General features: G+C 43.0%; 1 protein-coding gene across 2 annotated transcripts in view; it reads left to right on the forward strand.

Annotated features, from left to right (window-relative positions):
- The window catches only part of pan2 (poly(A) specific ribonuclease subunit PAN2), a 121,148-nt gene that overhangs the window by 65,383 nt on the left and 33,677 nt on the right, over positions 1–22,088 (forward strand). Inside the window, exons 18-26 of one of the 2 annotated variants that reach the window (XM_070869675.1) lie at positions 1,930–2,067; positions 3,298–3,357; positions 4,294–4,384; positions 6,433–6,590; positions 7,892–8,035; positions 8,447–8,626; positions 13,569–13,662; positions 14,446–14,649; positions 17,465–18,933. In XM_070869675.1, coding sequence (XP_070725776.1) covers positions 1,930–2,067; positions 3,298–3,357; positions 4,294–4,384; positions 6,433–6,590; positions 7,892–8,035; positions 8,447–8,626; positions 13,569–13,662; positions 14,446–14,649; positions 17,465–17,487 — 1,092 coding nt within the window. In that variant the 3' untranslated portion in view covers positions 17,488–18,933. Of the gene's footprint in view, positions 1–1,929; positions 2,068–3,297; positions 3,358–4,293; positions 4,385–6,432; positions 6,591–7,891; positions 8,036–8,446; positions 8,627–13,568; positions 13,663–14,445; positions 14,650–17,464; positions 18,934–22,088 lie in introns of those variants that run through there. The other variant, XM_070869676.1, reaches the window with a different exon arrangement.

Here is a 22,088-nt window from a genome sequence, read left to right on the forward strand (position 1 = left end):
TGAGGGATCGTGGCGGAGGGGCGGCAAATGTTTCTGGCGGAGGAGCGGCAAGAGATCGTGGCGAAGTGCGGTGAATGAGGGTACTTGGGCCCAGAAGAGCCGAGAGCACGGGGCAGCCCACACTGCAATATGTGTACGCACTAGGTCCACGCAGCAGAGCAGGTCTCCAGTCGTCCTGGTTAACCCTTGCCACTGGATAAAGGCCGAGCTCTGTCAAGTCCGTGTGGTGGCTGGTCACCGCACGTTAAAAAAATCCATGCACAGGCATCTTCCATCTCCTCAATTGGAGTTCAGGACTGGAACATCGGGTCCTTCATTGAAACATCTGTGAATTCGTGTGGAATCAAGTCATCTTCGTTCGAGGGACCGCCTATAATGATGAGTGAAGATCAGAAAGGTAATCAAACATTAAATCCAGGTGACAGTACAATGGAACTGTAATAGGAAAGCTCATATAACCAGGTTATGATCTCAAAGTATCGCAATTGTGTGGGACAGGCTTGATGGACCAGATGGTCCGTTGTCCATTGTTCATATGTTTGTAATGATGGTATTGGAAAGCAGGGACTAGGCAGTTTCCTTTTTAGTTGGAAAAATCAGAGGGTGAGCTGCTGTCCACATTTCAGTGGCCAGTTCCAGAGCCGCTTGGGCTGAGAGGTGGAAGCAGATTGCATGCACATCTTTTTCTGAGGGGGTTTGTGTCTCTTCCAAAACACACGGAAAAATTGAGGGCTATAACCTGAAGAAAAAATAGTTTGAACAGAGAATGGTCCTTGACTATTTAACTTGCAGTTAATGGTTAATTTTTCTGGTTACAGAAATGTTTGCAGCACTTATTTCTTTAAATTATTACACAATAATATGAAGTTTGAGGTGTAAAACCATTAGTACTTAAAGTGCATAGGAACTGTTGACGCAACTGAAATACTGCAGTACCAGTTATAGCTACTAGAGGGAGCATTGCTACATGTGCAGCTCACTTCGGGCCTAAGTGGCAGAAGGTGGCTCCTTGTAATCTATTGGAGGATTGGAATATTCTGTTCTGGACCCCTGTCCCTTTCTCCTTCATGGCTGGTACTATCTTCAATTTAGTTGTAACCGGTTTCAAAAATGTTGTCCATTAATTATATTTAATGCTACTTATTGCGTCCTGTTTAGAAATGTGTTGATCTGCAGTGCCCTCTCAGGGTTTCTTAAAGGGATTGAAAGTACCTTGTGTTTAGTCTCTGATAATGTATATCTTGCACATACTCCGATGTTTCCTATAGGAGTTAGTAACAATGCAGCGTGGAAATCAATTTATTTGTAGTCAGGATATTGGAAATTAAGACTTTTAAATATAACATTTCTGTAATTCTGATTTGCCATCTTTTAACACTAAATTTTAAAAAAATTATTAAAATCCATTTTGAAAGAATAGCCAGACTAGACACAGAGTGTAGACAGATTGAAATGTGAGGCTCAACCACACTGTTGTACAGATCGACATCTCTGCAAAGGGAAAATGGAGGGAAGCGCGCTCTCTCGGAGTTAGAGAGCGAGGCCCCAGGACTGTGCCTAATAATTCAGTTTGAGTGGTGTGGGGGGAGGGAAGGGAAGCGATCTGGGAAACATGAATTTTAAAAATGTGTTGGATATTACATGTAGTTTCCAACATTCCAACTTTCGAGTTGAATTTTAACCATGCAATTTTATGTTAACAACATAAATCTATTTTAAATAGGCCCTTTTTTAGATACTTGAAATAATTAGCATCAGAGAGCTGCTTTTATTGTTTTAGTTAAAAAAATAATCAAATGCATCAATATTGAGTTTGGGGTTTATACAGTATGTTAATTTTCAGTACTTTCAAACTGAAACTCAATTGTTATGTAGAAGTTATTGAGCAGACTAAGGTGGCTGACTGTTTACTTTGGTCCTGTTCTATAGCTGAGCCCTTCGGAAGATGAAGAGAACACCTACTTGTATGATCTGGTGGTGACTGTGGCCCACATTTTAGATCCTCGGACTGGTGGCAGTCTTGTGGCTCATATTAAGGTTGGGGAAACGTATCACCAGCGGAAGGAGGTACAGTATAACTTGGGTCCAAACGTGTCTTGAAACTGGCATATTTTAGTTGTCAATAGAGTGGTATTATCAGGAGTAAAACAGTTAATGTACTTTGTTGAAAAATTTAGAATTTTGCCAATGAAATATTCTATGTGCTTCACTTTTCAAAACAAAATAATCAAATGTTCCTAATCAAGGATTGCTTTGTATAACTGAAAATATATTTCTATAATCCTTACATTAATAAACGCAGTGTCTGGTATAGTTTGTCCTTTAAACCATGCTGAATGTAAATGCAAGGTAACTTTTTCCCAACACTCAAAGGCTCACCTCTCTCCTCGCCCCGCCTTAAAAATTCCAGCTACCAAAAAGTATGCTCACTTTTATTTTTACGGATGAGTATCTCAACTCATGGCGATTATTCGAAAGAGTCAGTAAGGTCGCCTTTCTTTTCTGCCACAGTTTTTTACTGCCAGAAGTTTTCTACACCTGTATTAAGTGGTCAGTTCTAGCCTGCTGTAAGTGATGCTGTTACCGCCACTGCTCTACTATGTTTTGTTAGAGGGGGAAAAAAAATCAAGTTTACGAAATGTAAAGCAGGGTGATAGTGCATCATTTTAGGATTTTGGCAGATCATCAATTGACCTGGTTGCAGCTGGTCACAAAACTCCTGTCCACTGCTTCCAAAACACTGGGCAGTGGAAGTAATTTTGAAACTTTAATGAGCAGAGATGGGGGGTCTTGCCAAATGGCAGTTGCTAATTTTAAAATACGAGAACCATTCTATTTTTACAAGTCATAGGTTGCTATTTGGCAAGGTTTTATCACTGAACCACCCGCGCTTTACACCATAGATTTCCAAACTGGGTCCCTGGACTCGAAGCTACACCACAGCATCACTGAGGGCATCCAATTTCTGTATTTGTTGACTTACTAGAATACTATTTCTGTTGCTGTATGTTAATAATAAAAATATTCTCTGCACTGATAGCACTGTTTTCTTTGCTTAGCAATGTTAACTTTGCTTTCTCTCCACAGCTGCTGCCTGACCACCTGAGATTTCCAGTATTTTCTGTTTTTATTCCAGATTCCAGCATCCGCAGTAGTTTGCTTTTGTATTACTGTTTTCATTTGGGAATTAGCGCAGAGTCCCTGAGGAATGTGTTCCCCAATGCAGTAATGTTTGGAAACTGCTGCCTTAAGCCAGGGTTTACCATCTGTATCTCATGCAGTATTCTTGTGTTTCAGGGTGTCACTCACAAACAGTGGTATCTGTTTAATGACTTCCTCATAGAACCAATTGACAAGGTAATAAATGATTTGTTTTTTTCTTTTTAATGATGGTGTCTTGAAACCATATTGAGGGAGAGGGGAAGAGAGAATTCTGCTCTTTTATGTAGCTAAATTTGAAATGCATTCTTTGTGTCCATTTACGATTTTGCCCTAAGTACCAATCATAAATCTTGCTCCATGAAAGGTTATGTAAATCCAGGTTACACAAAATAATTCTCCTCCTCTCTTTCCCACCCCGATGTATGTTGGTAACCTCTTGGAAGCAAGCGGACTGTATTGATACTACTCCTGCTAAGGAAAGTGCCACGACAGTCATTCGTAACCCATGGCTCCACATGGTGCTGAGTTTCAGGTTGCGGCTGTGTCACTGCAGGGAAGTGCAAGTGGAGCCAGGAGCTTTCACATGCAGAGAAACGCTCACTCGCACAATCTCTGGTGACAGTTTCAGAGTAGTAGTGACACAGTGAGTGGACGGGGTGAGGGGCAAAAGAGATGCCTACCCTCAGAACAAAATGTATTTATGTCTATCTGCCCCACCGACAATAAAGCGACCAATCGAGTGGAACAGTATATAGGCATCCTAGTGAACTATGCCCCAGTAATGGAATGCAAGGTTGTGCCCTGCTTCCATGTATAACAAGCTCCCAATGTTAGTTGGCTGATAGGGGGTGGAGGGGATGGGGTGGGGGATAAGATCCAAAATGGAGGCTAACAGCTTCCCAGACAGGGAGAGGGTCATGGTTGGACAGCACCCAGAAGAAGGTTACAGAGCAACATTGGCACGTGGCCTGTGACTAGCTCACCTGACTAACCTCTTAGACCAGAATAGCCGCACCTGCCACAGGGGAATCTAAAGAGTGGAGAATTCTTTTAAGTGGGAGACCAGTAAGACATTTTTGACCAGTGTTGTGATTGGGGTTTATTTAAACATTTTGCATGTTTTTTTTGCAGTGTGAAGCTGTGCAGTTTGATTTGAGTTGGAAGATCCCCTGTATTCTATACTACGCTAGGCGGAATCTGAATTCCAAATACGATTTAACCAGTAGGTAACATTTAATTCATGAATTGCTGACTGGAGATGAATAGGATGATCTGAAAGATGCCCAAATCTACTCCACCCTCGCGACAGCAAAGTTTGGGTCGTGCTTTGCATGCTGCAGTTAGGTGGTTGCTCCCTAACAGTGTATGTGGCCTTTTGGCTAAGATCGTGCGTGGCTGACCTGACAGGGGAGTAACCACCATGGCCCCGGGGTGGTTCTCCCTGGATCAGGAAGGTATATGCTTGCTTTTTTGGAGGTGGGAGGTGGGTGGGGTGGCTTGGCCCATCCACCTCCACGGAGGTGTGTGGGGGACCTGACCCGTCCACCTCCGTGGCGCGAGCCTGGTGTTACAGTGCTTCCGGGAGCGGTGCAGTGGCTCTGGGCCTTTTGGCTGGGAGCGTTGGCGCAGAGTGGTCCTTGGTGTGTGCGGGGTGACCTCTGGCGTTTGTGATTTGACACAGAATTGGAACGATTGGCTACGAATTTAAAAAAAAACAGTGTATGTGGTAAGAAAAAGTGGGGCCTCCTGTCCAGTAGCCATATAAGAGAGTGATGCTCCATGATGGCTCAGTGGGTAGTGGCACTGTTCAGTGTAATCCTGAACTGTACAGACCAGAAAGATCCCATTTGGAATCCCAGTCACTGTTGAGTTTGCTGACATTGCTTAGGGAAGCAGAAGGGATTGATACAATTAGCTTGAACATCTCTGGGCTAGAGAACTGGCAGATCATCCAGGGTCCTGCTGCTGATCACTATCCACTCCTGAAGAATGATTACTTGGGCAAGGTACAGGAGGGCTGCCATCCCATACACAATTGTGGTCCAGGTCAGTGCCTTCAGGGAAGAAAACTGGTGCAGTGCAGGGGAAGGGGAAGCAGAGACTTTATAGCTGCATGCTCTAAATTAAGATTACTCTTGGTTTTTAACCAGAAGCTTTTATGCTAAAAAATGTATTTTTCAGTAGTTTTAGTTGCAAACAAAGTCCACTGACAACTATGGGCAATTGCTGCTGCACTCAAGGTTCCCATTAAGCTGTGTGGCCAAGCAGCGGTCTGGAGGACCCGTGCAGGCCGCTCGCCGGCTTTTCAATGCAAGAGACCGCACGTGACGGGACCGCGCAGCCAAACATTAAAATTAGAGGCAACATTGGCTACACTGTGGAGTGATCCAGTTTTATAACCGTTCTTCCTTAACTTTCTGTTTCCTATGGTATGTTGTTGGTAGGATAACATAACTGGCAGCTTGTGCTCTGTTTTCCTACAGCATAATTGGCTCACTCGACTTGCCACAGAATAATACTGTAAACATAGATGTGAATAAGGCAGCCAGAATGCGATGCATAAAGGAGAAGCAATTTTAATTTTGACAGTTGCTTAAAACGTTGGTGTTAGTTGGATTTCTCTGCCAACAGCAGACGGTTTTGAACATTTATTGGAGGATTTTGTTTGTAAACTATTTAAAGGGGACTGTTAATGATTTTTTTTTAAAGATTCTTGTAGCTTTATTTTTGTCCATCCCTCTCCTTTATTTAATAATATTACAAAGAATTTTCAGCACCAAAACAGGCCATTCGGCCCAACAGGTCTACGCTGGTGACCTGTTAAATATAGGGCTTTGGTTTTTCTATTGAAACAATCAAATGTGTCTCTTTACTCTGTGCCTAATTCAGTCTGTATTTCCCATAATGTATTTTAAATGAAATTCACCAGTAAATAATTCTAATATTTTGCTAAATAATAAATATCTATTAAGTGTATCCCGACTGCAGCAATGATCTCACTCGAGCGGTACGCACATTATGCTGCTCTATTCTTGCTGTGGGAAGTCTGAGGCAGCCATTTTTTAAAGGACCAGAATGCTGGGGATAGAAACCTGGCTGATTTGGTGGTGCTGCCATTGTTTTTCATTCCTATGTCCAACTTGGGGATATTTTTTCTATATGGGTGAGTTGAATTGCCGATGTTTTCTAATCTGCAGTGCATACGCTGGCCAGCTAATTATATGTCCGCTTTATCAGTAACCTTGAAACTGTTTGTTTTTCCCCTTTCAGTAAAGAATCCAATTGAAACTAGTGTTCTGCTGGCAGAGGCGTCCCTTGCTAGAAAGCAGCGAAAGTGTCATGCAACTTTCATCCCACTAATGCTGAATGAAATGCCGCAGCTCAGTGATTTAGTGGGCTTGGATGCAGAGTTTGTCACACTGAATCAGGTACGTATGTTAAACACTTTGTCAAAGGCAGTCCCTTTTGCAAACCTTCCTGGGGAAAGTGGCTTTCTTTTAAGTGCAAATAATCAAAATGTTCGAACACTCTAATTTCACCTTGGATTTTCTCCCAACAATTTCTTTTATTAACCAGTTATCTGCCTTCCCTCATTCACCTCCCCCAAATTCAGAAGGTGAGATAGTGCATGCAATGGATTTTTCCAATAACTATTAGTGACACCAATTTACAGTTGGTGAGTGACCGGCACGAGTGACTAAATCATATAGTCTTTGTGAAAATGTATAGAATCGTAGACATTTACAGCACAGAAGGAGGCCATTTGGCCCATCGTGTCTATGCCAGAAAAGTTTACAAGCCAGCCAGGGACTGGTTTGTTTTGAGGATGTTGCTGTTGGCTTCTCTCCTTCAAGGTGGACTAACTGGTATAGTTAATCGACACCTCGCCCTTCTCCTGTTGTGACACGACCACGGAAGTAAACACATGAAATCCCAGGTTCAACCGGCTTTTATTTCGAGCAATTGTAAGGGAAGGTTCAGTCGTGGAACCTCCGAAATACAAGAGGTTTCAAGTACAATTTATACAGGTTTTGGAGAGGAGCACCCTCCTACAAAATCCTCGATAGGTCTAATTCTATCAGCGAAGTTACATTGATTTGTCGACTCTTATCAAACTGTCTCTGAGTGCTATATGCAATTGCCCATCTTCTCTGGTGTTGTTCCATACTTGCACTTTGCCACAGTATAATAGGCGCCTAAACTGGCTTCCTTATCTCTTCCTCAGGGACTTCTGATCAACAACTGCTAATTTTGCTGTTTAAGTATTACAGAGGTTACGGATTCAGTTTGATGCATTAAACATTTGTGCTATACCTACATAAGCATGTGTTACATACACAGGCAATTATACAGACCTTCCTAATACTGATAAGTTCACTACCTTCAGCATAATTCAGATCACCTATTTGCAACTCTTACAATTTATCCCTTACATTGCCTAGTGAAATCAAATCAGATTTTTAAAAAATATTTTAAGATAATTAATGATTTGTATATCAAGATACTCTTAATAAAGTTCTACATTTATTCATATTAATCAAACTAGTGCAGATTATGTGTATAATTGGGAGTGTGACTTTTTTTGAAAGAAAATTAAAAACACAATCTGCTTCAAGTATGTAAATCTTTTGGTCATCTCTGAATCCAAAGTTAGATGGCACTCTTTTATTTGCTGACGTCATGTGGTTGATTTTGTTGGATTGTGATGTTTTACACTTCTTGCTCACAGGAAGAGGCAGAGCTGCGCAGCGATGGAACAAAATCCACCATCAAACCCAGCCAAATGTCAGTGGCCAGAATCACGTGTGTGCGAGGTCAGGGAGCAAATGAGGGTGTTCCCTTCATTGACGATTATATCTCTACACAGGAGCAGGTAATGTGATAAGCTCTGGTGCTGCTGATCCTCCTGTCGAATTTGGGTGACCTTTGTTTTGCAGTTGATGCATACAAGTATATTGTTTATATTACTGATGTAAATCATTGGCGCATTCGACTTAATCTACTGTCACACGTTGTATTCTCAGTTTGTTCCTGGGGTTTAAGTCCAATGTGTTGGTATTAATTTCTCTTGGCTAAGCAGACAGGCATCAAATAGAGATCAAGCACCTCGCCATAACAGGAATGGTAATCCTCCCAGCTCAGTTTGGCACCAATGTAGACCTGAATCTGCAGTGTGTGGGGAGAGGGAAGCATCTCTTCTGTTGATTAAATGTTATTTAGATTCTGTCTGAAAATGATCTGGTTTGCTTGTTCCACAAGTTTGTCTCTTTGAAAAAAACAATAGGTTGTGGACTACCTGACTCAGTATTCTGGAATCAAACCTGGGGACCTTGATGCCAAAATCTCATCCAAGCACCTAACCACCTTGAAGTCAACGTACCTGAAACTCAGATTCCTCATTGATGTTGGAGTGAAGTTTGTGGGACACGGGCTGCAGAAGGACTTCAGAGTCATAAATCTTATGGTAGGTTTAAAAAGTTCACTTCAATAGAATAGAATCATCGAATAGTACAACACAGAAGGAGGCCATTTGGCCCATCGAGTCTTCTGGATAAACCACCTGTAATGAAATCCTGTACCAGTTGACACTTCCACCGTCTGCCTTCCTCAACTCTTATTCCATCAAATCTTGCCACGTTGGTAGCTGGCCTCCAGTGGACAACCAGTCCTGGCCATCTTTATGGCACTGCCAATGGGAGAAAGCTGGTGTTGAGAACAGAGGTTCAGTGAGGAAATGTTCTATTTTACTTCGATACACGGTATTTTGTTCTGGACACTTAATTAGGATAAGTCTGGATTTAGTCCTGGGGTGGGAGGGTGCTTTATTTTTGAACACCAGAATCACTGCACAGAAACAGCTCGCTCGGCCCATCCGTTCCGTACCGGCATTTTTCTCCACAAACCACCTTATCTAATCCTGCTTTTGCTTTCTCCCCATATTTTCTTTTTCAAACGACTATCTCATTCCTTTTTAAAAAAAAATAATTGTGCACTCTGCTTCAACTACTGTTTGAGGCAGAGAATTCCACATTCAAATAATTTTTTTCCTAACCTTTTCTTTTTGTGATCCTAAGGTGCTTCCTTTTTACCGTCTCCAACCTGTTGAACTATATAGTGAAGTTCGCTTGTACGTTTGCTACATGGCACGCAGTGATTTTACATGTTGTTCATAATGTGCAGTCTAACCAGAACAAAGAAAGCACTGATCTGTCTGATTTGCTGCATTATACCACAAAGTTTTTTTTATATAACTGCAGCTGCTGCAAGGACAGCAGGTCTGCCAGCACCAAAAAGGTACAAATATAAAAATAAGCACTTAAAAGTGTTATTGGCCTGGAAACCCTGGCCTCCCCGGGGTGTGTACAGAGTGTGTACGGACCCGGGAAGGCATCGCAAAAGCTGGTTTTCAGCGTACAATGCGCATGCACTGAAAACCGACTTTTCAGATCTGTCAAGCTGGAGCTCGACAGATCCAACGCATCTCGGGAGCGAGGACAGTTACAGGGCAAGATTGTGGTATTTAAACATAGAAACATAGAAATTTACAGCGTAGAAGGAGGCCATTTCGGCCCATCGTGTCCGCGCCGGCCGACAAAGAGTCAGCAGCCCTGAAGGTTACAGATAAACCTATGAACAGTGAACAATGACGGAAAGGTAAAGAGCATTTACCCATATCTTGCCCAGCAAATGTCCTCAAAACTCTTGCACCTGATAAAAGCAGGCGCATAGCCCACTTTTACAGGTGTAAGAGTTTAAAAACATACACAAATATAATTAAATTTAAAAAACACATTATTTTTTAAAACCCTGCCCACTACATTACATTTATTTTTAACCATAATTTTAAAAACTTTTTTAAAACTCAATTTTTTTTTCTCTAAGATATTTATTAACTTTAATTTTAATTATGTGAGGTGAGTTTTTTTTATTACATGTGTTAAGTGTCTTTGTTTTTTTTCTCATTTATAGCAATGAGAACTGGTAGATAGGGAGTTCTCATTGCTATTAATGAGAAAACTGTGGAATACTGTACCTGATTGGCTGAGCAGTCACACGTGACTGCACCTTCTGCGGGGAACCTGGAGGACGGGAGCGCGCTTCGCAGCGCGGGAAGAGAAGGCCTCCCCACCGGAATTCCACGCTCCTCCCGGACCACCAGGTAAATTCGTAGAAATGTTTCCGGTCGGAGGCAATTGCCCGCGGGAAGCCTCCGACCGCAATTTCAGCCCAATGTAATATCCCCAAAAGTGACTATCATTAGTGTCATATTTTCAGCAGCATTTGTTTCCTTCTGAGGGAGGCCCCGTCTTTGTCCCCTTAGTCTTTCCCATAAAGATCTGCAGCTACTGGGAGAATGCAGACTGGTGATTTTTAGGGGGAGCCCAACTGACGCCTGTCCCAAATGTGGAAGTTAGATGGGTTTCAGTATGAGCTACATTGTTTTTGATAGAAGATGCACAATGGGACTCGTCACTAGGTGACCTAACTTTGGTTTGTTTCTGACAAGGCAGTATTTATTGCCCATTTCTAGTTGCCCTGAGGGCTTTAAGAGTCACATGCAGGCCAGATTGGGTATGAAAGGCAGCTTCCCTTGAGGACATTAGTGAACCACTTCAGTTTTACAATAATCTGCCAACTTTCTCTGGTGCTGACCCACAAATGGCCAGATTTATTAAATTCACTTTCACAACTTGCCATGGTGGGATTTGAAAACATGACCTCTGGGTTACTAGTCCAATACCAGAACCACTCAGCTACCAAGACTGGAGTTATTTAAACTGTTTTTTTGATGAACCACCAAGTTCCATTGTTTCTCTTTTTGAGGGGTATTTTCTCCCCTCCCTGCCTCTCTTGAAGGTGCTGACTCATGTTGGGCTGAAGTTCTGTAGGAGTTGCCATTTTTCATACGAGTGTTGACGGTAAGTGTTGGAAAGTGAGGCTGATCTAGACTTACACTTCCAGCAGGGAAAGAATCATAGAATTGGTTACAGCACAGAACGAGGCCATTTGGCCCATTGATCCCATGCTGGCTTTCTGCAAGAACACTTCAGCTAGTCCCTTTCCCCATAGCTCTACAAAATTTTTCCTTTCAGGTACTTACCTAATTCCCTTTTGAAAGCCACGATTGAGTCTGCCGCCGCCATCCTTTCGGGCAGCGCATTCCAGATCCTAACCACTCGCTGCGTAAAAACGTTTTTCCACATGTCGCCTTTGGTTCTTTTACCAATCACTCCGCCAATGGAAGCAGTTTTGCTCTATCTACTCTGTCTCGACCCCTCATGATTTCAAAACCTCTAGCAAATTTCCTCTCAACCTTCTCTGCCTTAAGGAGAACAACTCCAATTTCTCCAGTCTATCCACATAACTGAAGTTTCTCATCCCTGGAATCATTTTCGTAAATCTTTTCTGCACCCTCTCTAAGGCTTCACTTCCTTCATACAGTGTGGTGCCCAGAATTGGACACACTACTCCAGTTGAGGCCGAACCAGTGTTTTCTAAACGTTCATCATAACTTCCTTGCTTTTGTACTCTGTCTCTATCTATGAAGCCCAGTAGCCCGTATGCTTTTTAACCACTTTCTCAACCTGCCCTGCCACCTTCAATGATTTCTGCACATATACCCCCGGGTCTCTCTGTTCATGCACCCCCTTTAGGATTGTACCCTTTAGTTTATATTTCCTCTCCTCGATCTTCCGACCAAAATGTATCACATCATACTTTTCTGCGTTAAATTGCATCTGCCACGTGTCTGCCCATTTCACCGGCATGTCTATATCTTCTTGAAGCCTATCACTCTCCTCTTCACTGTTCACTGTACTTCCAGGTTTTGTGTCCTCTGCAAATTTTGAAATTGTGCTTTGTACTCCCAAGTCCAAGTCATTAATATCTATCAAGAAAAGCAGTGGTCCTAATATCGGCCCCTGGGGAACACCACTGTATACCTTCCTCCAGTCCGAAAAACAACCATTCACCACTACTGTTTCCTGTCACTGAGCCAATTTCATATCCATGCTGCCACTATCCTTTTTATTCCATGGGCTTCAACATTGCTGGCAAGCCTATTATGTGGCTCTTTATCAAATGACTTTTGGAAGTCTATATACACCACATCAACCGCACTGCCCTCATCAATCTCATCAAAAAACTCAATCAAGTTAGTTAAACACAATTTGCATTTAACAAATCTGTGCTGGCTTTCCTTAATTAATCCACACTTGTCCAAGTGACTGTTAGGTTTGTCCCCGATTATCGTTTCCAAAAGCTTCCCCACTACTGAGGTTAAACTGACTGGCCTGTAGTTGCTGGGTTTATCCTTACACCCTTTTTTGAACAAGGGTGTGACATTTGCAATTCTCCAGTCCTCTGGCACCGCCCCGGTATCTAAGGAGAATTGGAAGATTATGGGGAGCCCCTCTGCAATTTCCTCCTTATCCTCCGTCGGTATCCTAGTATGCATCCCATTCGGTCCTGGTGACTTATCAACTTTAAGTTCAGACAGCCTTTCTAGTATCTCCTCTTTATCAATTTTTATCTCATCCAGTATCTCGACTACTTCCTCTTTCACTATGACTTTGGCAGCATCTTCCTCCTTGAAGACAGATGCAAAATACTCATTCAGTACCTCAGCCATACCCTCTGCCTCCACACATAGGTCTCCTTTTTGGTCCCTAATCGGCCCCACCCCTCTTACTACCCATTTATTATTTATATGCCTATAGAAGATTTTTGAATTCCCTTTTATGTTAGCTGCCAATCTATTCTCGTTCTCTCTCTTGCCCCTCATTTTCTTTTTCATTTCCCCTCTGAACTTTCTATATTCAGCCTGATTCTCACTTGTATTCTCAACCTGACATCTATCATACATGCTCTTTTTTTGCTTCATCTTATTCTCTATCTCTTTCGTCATCCAGGGAGCTCTGGCTTTGGTTGCCTTACCTTTCCCTCTCGTGGGAATGTGCCCGAATCATCTCCTCTTTATAGGCAGCCCATTGTTCGATTACAGTATTGCCTGCCAATCTTTGATTCCAATTTACCCGGGCCAGATCCGTTCTCAACCCACTGAAATTTGCCTTCCTCCAATTAAGTATTTTTACTCTAGATTGCTCCCTGTCCTTTTCCATAGCTAATCTAAACCTTATGATACTATGATCACTGTTCCCTAAATGTTCCCCTACTGACACTTGCTCCACTTGACCCACCTCATTCCCCAGGACCAGATCCAGCAATGCCTCCTTCCTCGTCGGGCTGGAAACATACTGCTCAAGAAAGTTCTCCTGAACACACTTCTGAAATTCTTCCCCCTCTCTGCCCTTTATACTACACCAGCCCAAGTAAATATTCAGTGAGCTGGTTTTATAAATTTCAGTTTTAGACTAATGTATTTCTCTCCCCATTTCCATCTTCAGATTCCAAAGGAGCAGGTGATAGACACTGTGTATTTGTTTCACATGCCTCGGAAGAGGATGATTTCGCTGCGTTTTCTTGCGTGGTATTTTCTAGGTTTGTATTTGTTCTGGTTTAAGATTTTTAGCATTTATTAATGTCAGTCGATGTGCGCCATTCCAAACGTCCCTGTGATCACTTGCGGTGAATTGCGATGATGAGATTGAGGTCGCTTGAATTCCGTGACATTATTAATTTTACCATTGCATGAAGCACTCGTGGAGCCACCAGTAGGGTCAATGATACTCCCCAGTGGTTCAGGCTGTTATCAGTGAGACTACTGCCTGCTTTGTACTGGCTGAGCCCTGTTGGCCTGGAAGGTCCCATCCCTAGTCTGTATTGTTATCTGATTTCAACTGGGGCAGCGATAGGGGCGCCACAATTGACCTTGGTGCATCTGGATTAGTGTGGGGGGGAAGTAGCCAGGGGCCCCACTCCTGATCACTATCCAGCATCCCACCCTGGAAAGTGCACATTGAGGGAGGACATGATCAGGCTCGGCTGTGATGTTCTCCACAGTCAAATAGCCTGCTGATACTCTCCATTAAGGCTCACATGAAAAATGATCACTTGGTTAATGGGAACTGGTGCCAGAGCCCAGCAAGGAGTCGGTGCCTGCAGGAGAGGAGGGGAAAAATTGGGCAAGAAAATATATATAGTGAGGAGCTGTGACCATAAGCAGTGAGCATGCCCTGCTAAACCTTTATAAATCGCTAGTTAGACTTCTTTTGGGCACCACACTTTAGTAAGGGTGTCAAGGCCTTGGAGAGGGTGTGGAGGAGATTTACTTAAATCTGGAGAGACTGATTGGCTTCTTGTACTATTTCACTTCTCTGACAGAACTCAAAATTCAGGGTGAAACGCACGACAGTATTGAGGATGCTCGCACAGCGCTGCAGCTCTACCGCAAGTACCTGGAATTGACCAAGCACGGCATAGATGTGGATGAATTCCGGAAAATACTGAAAGGTCTCTATGAGAAAGGCAGAAAGATGGACTGGAAAGTACCAGAGCCTGAAGGAGAGGTGCAGAACAATCCAAAAAGTAAAGTATCTTTTTTATTTCCTTTATTTGTGTGACAAGCATGTTATTGCTTAAAAGTTCAAATGTAAAATGTTATCCTTATCAGAAAATTGCTGTATTGTACCAAATTTCAGCCTTAGAAAAAGCAGACTGTTGGGAACTGTGTGGCCACTGGTGTTCCTCTCCAGCCTAGATTGATGAGATGAAACCTCTGCCTGCTGGCTGTAACAATCCTACATGAAGTGAATTTGGTAGTCTGAATCCAGTTCATGGGCCCACAGCACAAAAAAACTGTCCCTAATGCAGCATTAATTGGCAATCTCACTGAGTCCACAAGACATGGTGTGAGAAATGGAAAAATCGTACAGGAGGGAGTGCTTTTCTGTGGTTGAGGGACTTTTATTCTGTGTCTAATCATGCTGTACTAGAGGCCAGAGTCTTACTATATACCTCTGCTCCTCTGTCACCAGTCTGCTCCTCATCCTCCGTTCCACTATTGGGAGCTGCTTTTTCAGCTCTCGTGCCCCTACCCTCTGGAAGTCTCTCCCCAAATCCCTCTATCTAGCCACGTTCCTCTTAGCTTTCAAAAGGCACCCCCCCCCCATAAAACTTTCGTCTTTCACCGCATCTTTGGCTCCTTCCAATAGCTCTTTTCCTGCTTTTGTGGGGTTTTTTCTCTCCCTCCTGTTTGGGATCCACTTTTTTTCCCCTTCGTAAAACTTTTCAAGACGTCTTTCTGTACTCCAGAGAAATGCAAGTTGTTAATGCCGACACTGGATGCTCTCAATGGAAAATAGTCCCTTTCCCAGAATTAACATCCCTCCCCTTGTTGAGCAAAAAAATTCAACTATCTGAACTTGATTTTAATTTGAATATCTATTTCAAACCTATTTTGTTTGATCTGTACATGCAGGATGGGGCCAGTAAAAAGGTGTTTCCAAGCCCAAACCCAACAGTTGAACTAAGCTGTAAAGAATTTCTGTAGTTGCTGATGCACGCCTGGGTTTGTATTATCTGCTGAGATTAATCCAGCCATCTGGCACTGCCAGACTGAGTAACTGCTCTGAGCTAGTTCCTTCGACAAGACTGAGAGTAGAATCATACAGCACATAAAGAGGCCGTTCAGCCCATCGTGCCCGTGCCTGCTCTTTGGTGCAGCGATCTAATTGCTCCCAGTCCCCTGCTCTTCCCCCATAGTCCTGTAATTTTTTTCCCTTCAAATAGCTATCCTGTAGTACTCATTGCAACATAAATATTCTGGGTTTTTTTTAGGATTATGATGCTGAGAATCTCTCCTTTTTGACACTTACCCTTAAGTATAATTCTGTGTTGTACAATTTCATAGGTCATATGGTAAATACAAGCTGTACAATGGGCAATATGTAGGTTCTGAAGATAAGCCAAAAATATCAGCCCATGTCAGTCTCAGGTTCTACGTGTGATTCATTCCTTACTAATTAATCATATCAAACTTGTATAGAACTTTTTTTTCATTGAAGAACTCTTTCTACCCTCGACTCTTTTCTTCCCGCCAACCCCCTCCACCCCCAATAAGCTTGAAGCAAAACACTTAGCGATTGGATAACGTGCTGATTGAGGCATTTATTGCCCTGGCAGTAGTTCATACTGGCCATAATCCACCTGGAGTGATTGTTCATATTTCCTGTTTTGTGTAGTTAGTAAAGGTTAATTGTTACATAAATTAAGAACATAAGAGTTTTGAAGAAATGTTTTGGTAAACAATGCTATTTACCTTTGGTTTTTGAGGTTGGTTGCAAGTATAAAGTGATGTCATAGGTTGTCATGTGATTAACAGCCAGCTTTACAGAGCGAGTAGTTTGCAAAATTGGTAGTTCTCTCGTTTGAGTCAGAAGGTTGTGGGTTCAAGCCCCGCTCCAGGACTCCAGCTCTCCGTGTTCTAGCCAACAGTCCTCCAATCACAGATTATTCGTCATCTTTGTTGTTTAAGGGACCTTGCGGTGCGCAAATCGGCTGCTGCATTTGCCTGCACTTCAAAATAAATCTATTGGCTGTGAAGTGCTTTGGGATGTCCTGAGGATGTGAAAAGATGCTATTCAAATGCTAGTTTTTTGGTTAAGCACCTGTTTGTTTTCAAAACTTAAAACTAATTTTTCTAAACCAGCCTGTTTCCATTTCTGAAGTATCTCCATGCCAGCACCATATGCAGCTGAGAGCACTGGCTGCCTGGCCTACACCAACATTGCTGTGTAGTCATCCCACACTGGTGTGTAGGGATGCTTGGAGTGATTCCCTCACGTTCTGTCTGAAAGCAGCTGGCCTGTTCTCCAGGCCTCAAAGTTGTAACATGATTCCGATCTGGAATGCGACATGCATTATCACTGGTTACTATACATCTAGATCTGGCTTTGAATCCTCCTCGGACTGATGGAATGAGCATCTCCATTGTGACAGCTGCAGTGTGAAATGAGTTTGGTCACTCTCAACTTGCCAGCTTGTAGGTGTGGCCCCACAGGACAGAACTAGTCATAATTGGTACTAAATTGCCAATCCTACCCAGAGAGAGAGACACCGATGGCTGGTATGAGCAATGGAAACATCACATTGTGCATTTTTGGCGCAAAGTAGAGGGAGCTCTACCCTGCATCTGACGTTGGGTGTGCTTAACGCTGACCCTGGGTGTAAAAAGTAGAAAAATGTTCCATTCCCTAGTATATCTCTCACCCTGATGACGCAAAATACTGCAATCCGCTTTACATGCTTCTCATTGCCCACAGTGAGTTGATGGGGGTTAATCTTGATGGTTTTTTCAATGCAGATTCTACACCTTCAAGCTTCTCTCTTTTTCTTAAATTAGGCACCCAATTTTCCCACCTCTGATGAGTTTATAATGTGAAGAAACATGAATGAACTATCTAACCTAACGAGGAGCGAATCCTGCAGCATTTGAGTGGGGAAAAAAAAGTTTGTATTTTTAAACAGATTCCAGAAGAAACCTGTTTTAAATGGAGACTGCGTGGAGTGGTGCTTAACCTGGCGCAGTACTAAATTATATCACCGAGGAAAACTGATCTGACTGGATGAATAATGGGGAGGAGAGTCAGATTGTTTGGGGAAAAAATGGAAACGGAGACGTGTTGTGATATAAAAACAGAAAATGCTGAAACACTCAGCAAGTCAGGCATCATCTGAGGAGTGAGAAACCGAGCTAACGTTTCAGGGTGATGACCTTTGCTGTGATTACACTCGTCACTGCATTCTGCCAAGGCTCCCAGATCTCCAGAGGTTTCTCGGCAAACACTCTCTGCTTTTTTTTTTAAATTCAAGTTTCTCCCTCGGTTTTCTTAAGCTGTTCCTTCACTTTCTTGCTCCCTCTCCTTTAAAAACGAATGCCCTCTTGGAGCAGTGCTCATCGGACACAATAACTTCCTGTGAAGATGAAGGCGGAATGCTTAATCCAAATAGCCCAGATGTGGCTGACCGGCTTTGAAGTTTTGGCAGTTCTGAGATTGAGTGAAAATCATTAAAACGCCCCAGTGTCGTCCAGTATTTGTCTGTTGCAGGGACAAACGGAAGAAAATACATAGGGTTCATAAACACGCTGATGGTAACATTGTCACGCATTGCCATCAGATTGCGCGTGCATCAATTTTTCAGTAAAATCATTGGTTTGCAAGAAATGGTAGCCTTCCCTGCTGCAGAGATCGTGTTTTGAACAGTCATGTTGAATAAGGTATTCCACATTGATTTTAACAGTTCACCAAAATCTTTTAGATTGTTTAACAATCAGGGTGTGGGAATGATGTCATCTTGGCACCCTCCCCATGGTAACAGTCCACACTATTCTGAAATTGTATTTAAAGCGCCCCCCCCCCCCCCCCCCCGGCCCAGATAGCCAACAGGGTGATGTAAGGTCTTCAGCCGCTAAAATTATAAATGTGGCCTTTTTGAGCTTACAAATAATCTCCAAATGGATAGCAATCTTTATTACAATATTTTGCATACACCTGTACATATGGTGTGAGACATTATCAATATTCGGCATTAAGTTACACGTACTTGCATTGGAAGGAAAATCATTTGCACTTCCTATTATATAATTGGAAGCTCTTTTTAAAAGTTCCGTTGAAAATGCTCTGGTCTACCTTTGTTTTCTGAAGATAATAAAACTTTATTTTTTAAAGAAACTCCTGGGTGATTCTTTACTTATTCATTTCTTCATTCATGTCAGTTTTCATAATTCTGCACCCTGCTGTAAGTAAAAACATTTACCGTGATTGAGCCAAGGCTGCACTTGCATTGCAAAAATCCAGGTTTCCAATTTGTTCGTTGATCTGTTTAGCCCAGTGCATGTATCTATTGAAAATAAATAACTGGCTATTCAAAAAAAGTGAATGCAGACAAGTGTGTACATAATCTGTTCTGTGTCTTGAATCGGGATTCTTATCATGAATTCAAACTATGTTTGAGCAGGAATTTATAAAATATTTGATAAGATTATGGAATTTTGTGTCATATTAAACCTGAAAATTGTTCAACAAAACATTGGCACTGTAAAGGTGTATGGGATCTGATGTAAACACAAGTATCTTAAAGCAGACATGCTCCTTTTAATTGCGAGTCTCCAGTGTCAACTATAATCCTTGTAAACCAAAAGATGCAAAAATAACCAGTAAATGTACAAGTATTGATAATTTAGGCAACCCGTACTTCCACACTGAATTGGATTGGGGAGGTGGCAGGTGGGAGCCAGCCACATCTGTAGGAAGAAAACAAAGTAACATTTGCTCTTGCATTCCGTGTAATGTTTACAGAGAGGTATTGGAGTAAGCCTGGAATCGGGTGATTGTGCGCACCCTTTTGGTAATGAGGAATACTGCATGGAGAGCAGAAAGTCTGCCCAAAATGGTGGTGGGGAAGAATTGTGTTCAGTATTTAAAAATAGAATTGAGTTCCAAGGTTTTTAATGCATGACGTGGACATGAGAAACAATCTGGGCTCTGGTGCCAGTCTGTCTGTAGTGAGGCCTGTGGAACTATGAAGTTAAGCATTGTTATGGAATCAGTTTTGAATGTTGTGTTTGAGGTGTGATAATGAACCAGATGCCACTCTATGGGCCCAAATTTGGCACCTCCGAGCCCCCTGCCGACATTTTACATCAGAATCAGCGGCAAAAAAAATCCATGCGATCATAGCCGATTCTCGGGCCGTCTGTGGAGCTGGCGTGGCGCAGAAGAAAGAGAGGGGGGGGCGCGGAGCTAGGTCCCGGCGCCGAAAACAATGCCGGGGACCGCTGCACGTGCGCGCTAGAGTCTGTGCGCATGTGCAGTAGCTCGTGGCAGGCCATTTCAGCAAACGCGCGCTGCAGGCTGTGTGGGAGGGGCCAAAGCACGCCGTCCCTAGCCCTGGCCGAATGGGCTCCCTCATCGGCGGCCTGCTGCGTTCCCTAAGGTAGGACTTCTATTTTTTATTTGTTATTTACTGATTGAGTTAGGTGCAGGGTTCCTTCTATTTTATTAATTAATTGCTTATTACTTGATGGTTTGGTGCATGGTGGTGTTTTAAATGTAGTTACTTGCGCCAATTCCTTAACTGTAAGTAAGATCTTTCTGTGCGGACAAAAGTGGACACATACGCTGCCCTAAGTTAGTTTAGCACAACTTTTTTCTGGCCAAATTGGCATAACTGGTGTAAGTGGCTGGGAACGCCCCCTTTTGGAGAAAAAAAACTGACCTAACAAAAAAACCTAACTAACTCACTCACATTGGCGCAAATTAAATGGCCATATTTGCAACTAAAAAGATACACCAGAAAAATCAAGTTACACCAGAAAAAACGGTGCAACTCATGGGGAAATTTGGGCCCTAAGTCTGTGACAAAAAGGTTAAGTGACTGTCGTCCTGGTTTACCCTTGCCACTGGGCCAAGACCAAGCTCTGTCAAGCCCGTGTGGTGGCTGGTGTGCAACGGTCACTGCACCTTAAACAAATCCACGCACAGGCATGTTCCATCCCTGGAGTTCAGGACTGGAATATTGGTGAACTCGTGCCTTTTGATGTGGAAGCAAGTCATCCTCGTTCGAGGGACCGCCTATGATGATGAAGTGACTGTGACTGTTACTTGAAATTCAATTCCAATTTTCTCCCTGAAAACGTGACCAGCAATTTTCCCTGCATTCATTTTAATGGACAGGAAAATTGCAGGCTGGTGAGCAGAGAGTGGGAAACACTAGTGACTGACTCTTGGGGTACGGTGCTACAGATAGCAGCAGCCCTCGGGTACCTTACCCAAGTGGCTGTTCTTCATGTGCGTGCAGGCAGGGAATGTTAGCAGGCTATTCAACTTTTTTTTTTAATTCTCGGAATGTGGGTAACACCACTGGCAAGGTCGACATTTATTTCCCATCCCTCATTGCCCTGAGAAGCTGTGGTGGGTCTTCTTGAACCACTGCAGTCCGTGTGGTGATGTTGCTCCCACAATGGCGCTAGATAGGGAAGTCCAAGATAGTGACCCATCGATGACTTTAAAACAGAAACTTACTTCTTGCACTGTGAAACATGCTGCAGTTTCAAACTGGCTTGATTTCTTTGCTGGCCGGCATAACCTTCAATCTAGAACTTTTCACCCGACCTGCTCGCCTGGGAAACACTACTTTAGGTAAGCGTGCTTGCCTCAGAAATGCAATCCAAATCCAATGCGCTGCATCTCCTTTATCAATACTAATTGTATAGCCAGTTTTTGACAAAGGCATATGATGCCCGTGATAGTGTGAAATCTGAGGCCATTTAACCTAATCAGCACATTAAAGAAAGAATTGGAATTATATAAATTTACATAGAAACATAGAAATTTACAACGCAGAAGGAGGCCATTCCGGCCCATCGTGTCCGCGCCGGCCGACAAAGAGCCACACGGCCCTCGGTCAGCAGCCCTGAAGGTTACATATAAACCCACGAACAATGGCGGACAGGTAAAGAGCACCCGACCCAACCAGTCCGCCTCACACCTGCGACACGCCTTACACTGAAACATTCTACATTCCACCCCAACCGGAGCCATGTGATGATCTGGGAGAGGCAAAAACCAGATTAAAAACCCAGACCAATTTGGGGGGAAAAAATTTGGGAAATTCCTCTCCAACTCAGCGCCTTTCGCGACCACCGGATGTTTCAAAGCGCTGTACAGCCAATGAAATACTTTGCGTGTAGTCACTGTTGTAATGTAGACTTCATGTGCTTTCCCTAACAAATCGCACCTTGTGAAGGCTATCGCAGCCAGCATGTCTGGTTTCTGAGCTCATGGTTCTTGCTTTGACGAAATACCTTGAGTCCCAGGCACATGCTGCTTCCAGCAATAATGAACACAAGTTAAAAATTCAACACTGACAAAAAAAACTTCTTTGTCACAGCAGTATGCAATTTTCAGATGGACTTGTTTTAAAGAGTGAAGCGGTGATGAGAGGAGAAAGGAGTGTTTGACATA

This window comes from Pristiophorus japonicus, chromosome X (assembly GCF_044704955.1).
Source record: "Pristiophorus japonicus isolate sPriJap1 chromosome X, sPriJap1.hap1, whole genome shotgun sequence".
Classification (NCBI taxonomy): domain Eukaryota; kingdom Metazoa; phylum Chordata; class Chondrichthyes; family Pristiophoridae; genus Pristiophorus; species Pristiophorus japonicus.